General features: G+C 44.9%; 1 protein-coding gene across 1 annotated transcript in view; it reads right to left on the bottom strand.

Moving 5' to 3' along the window:
• Rsu1 (Ras suppressor protein 1) overlaps window positions 1-8,932 on the bottom strand; it is a 171,268-nt gene that overhangs the window by 125,374 nt on the left and 36,962 nt on the right. Inside the window, exon 4 of the mRNA XM_055593690.1 lies at window positions 1,636-1,756. Within this exon, the coding sequence (XP_055449665.1) occupies window positions 1,636-1,756 (121 nt within the window). The remainder of the gene's footprint in view (window positions 1-1,635; window positions 1,757-8,932) is intronic.

Genomic DNA, 8,932 nt, shown 5'->3' with positions numbered 1-8,932 from the left:
ATGTGTTAATATCCTTATAATATACTTTATATACAAACATATATATTGTAATTGACAGTAACAATCTATGCCTATTTTTAGCATTTTGTACACTAATTTACCATATGACTTAAGGTGTGTGCGTGTGTGTGATGAATGTACCGATATGTGGCCCTGTGCAGGCCAGAGAAGGACAAAGAGTCTTAATCAGTCTACACCTTATTTTTTAGACACGTTCTCGAACTGCTCCTAATGCTTGCCCTTTGGGCTAAGCTGTGTAGACAGCAAACTCCCAGGACCTGCTTGTATCTATCTTCACACACCAGTGCCAAGATTACAGGAAAAGAAGTCAATTCCTGGCTTTGATATCAGTGCTGGGGGTTTGAACTCAGTCCCTCCTGGTTCCAAAGCAGGCACTCTTACCCACTGAGCTATCTCCTTTAAACTTAATCACCTTTAAACTCAAGAACTAAGTGCAGAAAGCTTTCTTTGCTGTTCTGCTGATGAGGGTCCAGGGTGAGCACTAGCAAGGGAAAGCTTTGTTATCTGAGATGATGTTGTTCTCTCTTTCACTTCTCTTCCTCTCACATGTTAGCAAACACATGCTCATAGATCTTATAAAGCTGGTCTCCTATCCAAACTGACCTTCAAAACACCAATTTCTAACCAAACCGTTCATGGAAAGAAGAGACTAACAACGATTTCATAAACTCCCTATGAGATTGAAAAATACCCAGCATCCTTCTCCAGCACCCAATGTCCACAACTTAATGAATAGGTCTCTTTGCCTAGAGACAGAAAAATGAATGGACAGTTTCAGCTAACAGCTAGGGCAGTGGAGATGGAATTCCAAAGCCAAAGTTCCACTTGTCATCCTTGGGTCTGATGGACCCTAATCAATACGGGTCTCCACCTCACTCGGCCATGGAAGTCTGGGGTAATGGGGAGCAAATCAGGATCAAGCTCACGGGAAGAGCTTGGCTGTCTCTCTGTGAAAAGAAAGCACTGATTCCACCCTCTCCACCTCACAAACGTGGGAAGGATCAAGTGCTGGCACAAGAACTCTGAGAACTGCCAAGCAATATACAGATACAAGGTACTGTTATCATTCACTCACGCCAGGTTCTATAACCTCTACTGAACAAACTCTCCTCTCTTCACTGTGGGGTCCCTCACCCTCACAACACAGAAGCATGCCAAGAAATCACAGTAAAACATGATGGGCCGCTGCATGGAAGGAAGCTGGTTTTCTAAATATTACTACGTAATACACAGAGAAAACAGTCCAACTTTAAGTCCAGCTTATCTGAACAATTAACACTATGCAAGTCAGTCCTTCCTTGGCCAACATAACAGAAATAAAATTTTATTGGAAACAAAATATCCTTATTTTGAAAAATAATTTGAAAAAATTTCTTATTGTGCCAGCAATTAGCTTCTCAATTAGCTCTCAATTACATATGCACTAATGGAGGACACTGAAAGAAAATATGAAAACAATAAGCCTTTTCTTAAACCTGAAATATAAAAAGGAATTAGAAATCCATGTCTCATGTGTGGTAATCACACAAATGCTTTCCCTTGCTTGCCCACACCCTGTGCTGGCTTTAAGCTCATTGCCTGGCGGTTATTTCCTCAAGCTCGTCCAATACTCACCCAAGGTTCAGGTGTTTGAGTTTCTGAAGGCTGCTGATCTGGGTGGGCAGTTCCTCGATCTGGTTATTGAAGAAGTTAAGCACCTCCAAGTTCTTCAGTTCTGCTACGTTTGGGGGCACAGCTATGGGAATGGAGATGCTGCATGTGAATTCAAAAGATGCTAGCCATACGTTCCCCGTACATTCCCCTACCGAAGGTGAATGAGGTCAAGCTCTGGTGCTAGCCACATCCAGGGCTGACTGACATTCTGTGGGTTTACTTACTTCCGAGGGCAATAATTCATGACCAGGTAGAAGCTGAAATGTTCCCTTTTATGTGATTAGATCAAATGACTGATGTGGCATTCAGAGAGGATGAAAACAGGCATGACGGGAGGACAGGAACCCCACAGCACCAGCAGCCTCTCAGGGAATAGCACCCACTTCCTTGCCATGAGTGTAACAGCTACAGTTGTACTCTTCCTTTGCTGCCTTGAACCTCCAACAGAGGACAGCTATCCGCAGTGGACTGGGGTACATTCACACCTCTTAAGTCGTCCCGTATCTGAAGAGCTGCCCTTGTTAACACTGAACTCCACCACAGATGAAGCTCAAGCTGGAGCAGCACAAAACCCAGTGTCCCGCCTTTCTCATTTTTTCCTTTGGAGTAATATGCTTTGATCAACACACACATTAGCAACTGATCCATACATTCTTATGCAGAAATCCAAAGAGCCAACAGTCGTATGTACTATGAACTGTAGTGCGTGGATCACAGTTGAAGAGAACCACAAGGGGCCTAGGACAGTCTCCTTACCTCTAGTACTCACCTATTGTATCCACACATGTGAATACAAATCAAAAGCCTCCAAAGTAGAACCAACCCTCAGTATCTGCTACTTTGGAACAAAAATGTTGAGTGTGAACTCAGGGTACACAGAATACTAGCAGCCCTCTTCCCCCCCCCCCTTCAAATGGAAGTGGCACAGCACTCCAAGGCAACCATCTAATTCATATATATGCCGGCTTTATTTATTATTGAATCACGTCCCGGATTCAGTCAACCAAAGATCAAAAACATTTAAAGAAAATGCTACAACTGTACTGACCTCATACTGCTGGCTTTTCTTGTCATTACTTCCTAACCAGTACAGTTTAATGAGCATCTGCAAGCTATTATATACTGTACATAATCTAGCCGTGATTGAAAGGACATGAAGAATGGGCATAGGTTATGTGCATATACTGTGCCCTTTTATACAAGGAACTTAGGAATCTCTGGACTTTGTTAGCCAGAGCTCCTCTAACCAACATCCAATAGCATTGAGGGACAGATGTTCCACTCTAAGTTGGTAGAATGCATGTGTGCCAGAGAGAGAGAGGGAGACAGAAAGAGAGAGCACCTTTTCAACATATTGACATTTATCTGTCCTACTTGCTATTTAATTTTCTATAAGCAAATACATGGAGCTTGTCTACGGTTTGTGGAAACTATAAGATCCAAACTTTCCAGGTCATTGAAAATACAAATACAGCCTTCAACCCAGCACGGGCAAGCAGTCCGCATCTCACATCAGCACATCCACTTCCCAGTCCGCCAGCTCCCTCCTCTCCTTCTGCCCCTAAAAGGCTGGGAGAGTCACCTTGCTGGCCAGCCTTCCTGTCTCTGGGTGAAGTCGAAGCTCAGAACCAGGAGTGTTTATGCTCAGGACCCTTGCACAGCTGGATGAAAACTCCAAGCATCTGAGACATGGATCCAAACAGCCATGCCAAGAACAGCACTTGGTAGCTCCCAGGAGAGACAAAGCAAAGAAGAAGACAGCGTTCATGTTCACTGAGTCCCCACTTTCAACACTGAAATATAGCACAGATATCAACAGCCTAAGTTCTTTGAGAGGGCCTGCTTGGGACAATGAAAAGGAAATGCTTTCATCGAAAGGAGGGACATGAAAGATAAAGAGTGGAGGATGCTAGAGCCATGAACAGGTGGCAGTGGTCCCATGATTGGGCCTTGCATCCGTTCCCAAAGTGAGTGGAGGTGAAGGGACCAATGTTTTATGAAATAGTCTAGGCAGCTGGGAAGAATCCCAGAATGGCTGGTGGATAATAATACAAATGATTGAGAGCCTAACTTGCAGGGTGGCTGCAAGTTATATATTTTAGGTATACATATTTTTGTATAAATAAGGGTGTTTACTTTATATAAACAATTACTGAGAAAGTCATCAAACTTTACCCAGAGTCACCCACTCCCCCGCAGACCGAAGTGAAGGGCAGCTAGCAGAGACCTAACCCTTTCCCCTTGTCCACCCTCGAGCTACCGCTAAGCCTACTCTCACTACAGTGATCTGATTAGCCTGAAGAGCAATAAAGAAAGTTACTGAAACCAAGAGAAAATGATGATCTCAATTTAGCCACAAACCAAGAATAATGTGGCCAGAATTACTGCCGCCTCCCCAAACTTACTCTGCCAATGCAATTAAGCACTGGTCTAAAGGTATCGCCTCTTTGACAGGATGAGAGATTATTTCACTCTCCTTGCTAAAGCGGTCCAATTTAAAACCACCAATTATGTTAAATGTGATTTAGGACTTTGTTTTGTGGACACAAACAATAACCCCACATTCAATTTCCCAAACCTCTCTCAGCCTTTTGGTGTGCATTTGAATGTGTTGTGTTAAGACTCCATTCACGCTGAAAAGGAAGGAAAATATATATATATATATATAGCTAATATGTCCCTGTAAACTGCAAAATTTTTTCATCAGCCACGGTTAAAAATAGAAAGAATATAATGTTCAGACTTGTCTGGACAGAAGACCATTCATCCAACCAAAATTCAGAGAATGTTAACTGTATGCAGGGTGCTTCACTCTTGGCACCTAGCATAGTGATGTTTTGTGGATAAAGAGAGCCATGCTATGCTATTTAAAGACAGCAAGTTATAAAGGAAGGGTTATCAGAATCTAAAGTGGAAACAGAGCCAGTATTTGGAAGGCCAGCTAATTCCAACGAAACCATGACAAATGTAAAAGGTTAGCAATACAAAGCTTGTGGTGAATAAATCGTGTGCGTACATGGCACAGACAATCCCAACTATTATGAAAAGGTGCTGTAAATTTTCATCAGTCAAAAGCCTCTCCTGGAACATTCCAAGGCATCCATGGGACATCTCAGCAAAAAGAAGCATTTGAAAACATAATTAAAGGGTCCAGCAAGATGGCTCAGCAGTTAAAGGCACTTCAAGGCTGATGACTTATATTCAGTCCTTAGGATCTGCATGGTATAAGAAATGAATGACTCCTAGAGGTAATCCTCTGACCTCTACATGTACAGCATGTATGAGCACAGAGACACACACAGACACACACACACACATACACACAGACACATACACACAAAGACATACATACACACACACACACACACACACACACACACACGGGGACACAGAAACACACACCCACAGGAGCCTCAGAAACCCTCCTCCATCTGTGAGGTATCTGAGCTATGAGCATTGGGTCTACAGACCACAAAGAAGCACACAGACCACACAGGCCTGTGCACACACAGCAGCAGAGAAACACGGAGCTGTCTGATCAACGACCTCAAAGGCTGACTCTGATACCTCCTGACTCTGCCTGGTCCTTCCTGTGTGTCTCCTTACTTAACAGTCAACCTCTCTAGGCTTCTTTTTCCTTAAGTGTGAAATGAGAAAGCTGAATTGTGGTCACTTTAAATCCTCTTCTACCTGCTTTTAAAATTTTATGAATCTAAGAAGAAAAGGGTTGTGAAAATCAATGATAATAGATTTAAATAATGCAACACTGGGGTCCCCAATTAAGATGCTCAGTCAAGTAGAACTTCGCTTGTCACAAAGAACTTAGTAGCATTTTCTGTCTTGTCAGTGACAGTTCCTCTAATTTTTATAGTTCAGTTGCTAGATTTAGGAGAAAGTCCCTAACTGTTCTCTGGTATTCCTAGGCTCCCAGAGGACATTCTGTATCAGGGGGAAGACCACACCACTTCTGGGATCCTTTTATCCCAGATAATAAGCCCAAGGCCTGTTTGCAGAGTACTTTCTGGGGTTCCTAACAATTTCAGACTAAACAACCCAGCATAGCCCTGTCTCTTCCTTCAAGCTTTACTTAATGAAAACAAAACACACACACACACACACACAAAAAAAAAAAAACCAAAAAACTGAACATTGTCTTGGAGGTCCATCTATCTTACGTTCTGGCCCAGACTCAGCAATTCAGCAAATATTCTCCCAAGTGTGTAGAAGGTTCCACACAAGCCCTGGGGAACTGAAACTCTTCCTAGCTTGTCTTTGAGGGAGCTCCACCGGGGCCAGCCTGGTGTTACACACCTGTAATACCAGCACTCAGGAGCCTAAGGCAGGAAGGGGCAGGTCCAAGAACTCCAAAGTGAGTTTCAGGCCACCACAGAACACTTCCTTGGGCAGGCAGCCTCAGACAAACCTCCTCTCTCCACTTCACTTTACAAATCAAGGGCTATAGCTCCAGCTGCAAGAAATCAGTAACTAGGTATTCCTGAGGAACATCTGACTCCTAAGAGGACATTCAGACACGGACACTGTGCAATACAGAGTTTTTAAAGTTATTTTATGTGTACGAATATTTTACATGCATGTATGTCTATGCATCATGTGCATGCCTGGTGCCTGTGGAGGCCAGAGAGGGCATCAGATACCCTGGAACTGGTGATACAGATGGTTGTGAGCTGACATGTGGGTGCTAAGAATCCAATCTGGGTCCTCTGGAAGAGTATTCAGCACTTTTAACCGCTGATCCATCTCTCCAGCGGCTCACCATTTTATATTTACAATAGGCAGAAGCTACACAGCCAATTAGTGGTTTTTAGTTTTTTGAGACAGGGTTTCTCTGTATAACCTTGTCTGTTCTGGACTCACTTTGTAGACTAGGCTGGCCTCAAACTCACAGAGATCCACCTGCCTCTCCCTCCCCAAGTGGAGGGATTACAGGCGTGTGCCACCGCACCCAGTCACTAACCTTAAGAAGAGTTTTCTTCAACTAGGCAGCAAACAGAAAACTGCCCCAGCTAGAGTAAGACAAATTTTGTCACAACAAGACCTCTACTCTTGGAGAATTCTGTTCTATGATATAAAATTAGCAATTCTGTGACTGATACTGTATCGTAAAACATTTTAGGAGTTTATCCACACAGGAAAAATATTTTTCTGGACCAGGGCTGCCCAGTGGGTAACCACTGTGTATATGAATGTTTAAAGCTAGATAAATCAAACTGTAAAACAAACAGTTATGATTTGGATTTGAAATGATCTCACAACCTCATGTTTTAAGCACTTGTTTCCTGGCTAGTGACACTGTTTGGGGAGGCTGGGGAGTCTTGAGGAGGTGGGGCCTGGTGGCTAAGAGTCACTAGGGCCAAGCCCTGAAGATGACAGCCTAGCCCCTGGTCCCAATCCCATTTTCTCTACTTTCTGGTCCACAGTGAAGTTACACTCCATGTTCCTGCCATAGTGGACTGAGTCATCCACCATGCCTCTCCAACTAGGACAGACTGCAAACCATTAAAACCAGAGGTCAGAAGAAACTCTTCATTCTTCAAGCTGCCTTAACTGCTGCTTTCATTGTTCTGTCATACTGGTCAGACCTGGAATGCTGGACAATCATGCCTTGTGGACTGTGGCTTCTGTGCCGCTCATTTTCCCCTCAAAAGAGCATTAGATTGGACAGTGCTGCCCCCAGGCTGTGGGTCTGGAGACGCAGAGTACGAATATCAAAAGATTCACAGGTGGGGTGGCCTAGATCTTTACCCCAGTGGTGCAGGGACAGACTCGGAAGCCTGCACTTCTCACTGGTTCCGGGAAATGCTGATGCTGTTGTGGGTAGGAAGCTTTGTCCATTTTGGAAATGTTTCAGTCTACTGGTGAGATCACTTCTTCAATGCTCATGGCCCTTTACTCCATGCAATCACAGTGATAGTTGTCTAAGCAATCTTACACAAATTAAGAGTAAGCCTGAGCATTGATGAAAAGTGGGGAAAGGAGAAAAAAAAAAAGTACCTTTGGGATCCATCTACCCAACCTGGATGCTACCATGACAACATTTCTGGCCAGGCGTGCTTCCCCCACATAGGTCTTCCTGGTGAAAACACCGCTGGGTAAGATAAATAACGTACAAAGGTAGAAATCCTCCAGCCACTGAATTAAGTCACGCAGGAGCAAATTCCTCACGAGCATGCGTGGTCCTGCAGACGCGGGTCAGGTGCTGTAGTGCAACACCACAGCTTGACTACTGCAGCATGGATAGCTGAACACGCATCTGCAGACCGGTTTGGGCAGGTACCATTGTCCCAGAGGCTTTTTGAGCAAAAGCATTTGGGCTCCCAAGGCTAGGAAACAAAACTGTGAAGAGTGACAGGCGCTGGGAACAACAGGCGTCATGCAAAACATAAGGATGGAAGCTGTGCCTGGTGCAGCCCACAGAGGGGTCGGGAAGCCATGCATTGGTCTTTGGAGCCATATGGCTAGTGCCGCCGGCGGTTCGCCTATCGTTCCAGAAGGGCAGTTAGTAGAGCGTGCACCATGTTAACACCCACACTGTCAGGAAGTCAGGAGCAGCAGAACATGTGGGTTTCCGTCAGAAGCGAGGGCATGAAATCCGGAGATGACCCCCCCCCCCAACTTCAGGGTGGTGAGAGCTGTACTCTGACAACTTCTGTAGAAGAACCAGGAGCTGTTTTGAGCTCCAGTGATTTCTGGCTTGGGATACAAAACCCAGAGGACCCAACCCTCATACATTTCAGAGAAGTGGAACCATGGTTCAGCTTTAACCTCACTGATGGGAACACACTGATAGAATGCAAATTCCCACAGAGACAAGAAGACGGAGACCAGGAGCAGGCACCTCCCAGGCCCAAGTGCCTGCACTCCAACAAAGGGCTGGGAGCAGCAGGCATTGGGGTGCACATGAGGCTAAACACTGTTCCCTCCTGCCCGTTTCCAGGGACACAAAGGTGCCACCTAACCCAGAGTCCCCAGCAACATCACACAGGAAGGGGTCAAAACAGATTACAACCAACAGCACTGCCCCAAAAGTCCTAGTGCATTAAAAATGTGTTGGAGGAGCAGCAAGACACTTTGGGAGGTAAAGTGCTTGCACAGAAACCCAACAGGCTGAGTTTGATCCTCCCAGAACCAACACAGAGCCAGGAGAGAACCAACTCCACAAGGTTGTCCTCTGAGCTCCACGCACGTCACAGCAAGGGCACCCCAACCTGCATGCACACACAGTAATAACCAATAAGCT

This window comes from Psammomys obesus, unplaced genomic scaffold, assembly GCF_907164565.1.
Source record: "Psammomys obesus unplaced genomic scaffold, mPsaObe1.curated_primary_1811, whole genome shotgun sequence".
Taxonomy (NCBI): domain Eukaryota; kingdom Metazoa; phylum Chordata; class Mammalia; order Rodentia; family Muridae; genus Psammomys; species Psammomys obesus.
This window is presented reverse-complemented; position numbering and strand designations above follow the sequence as displayed.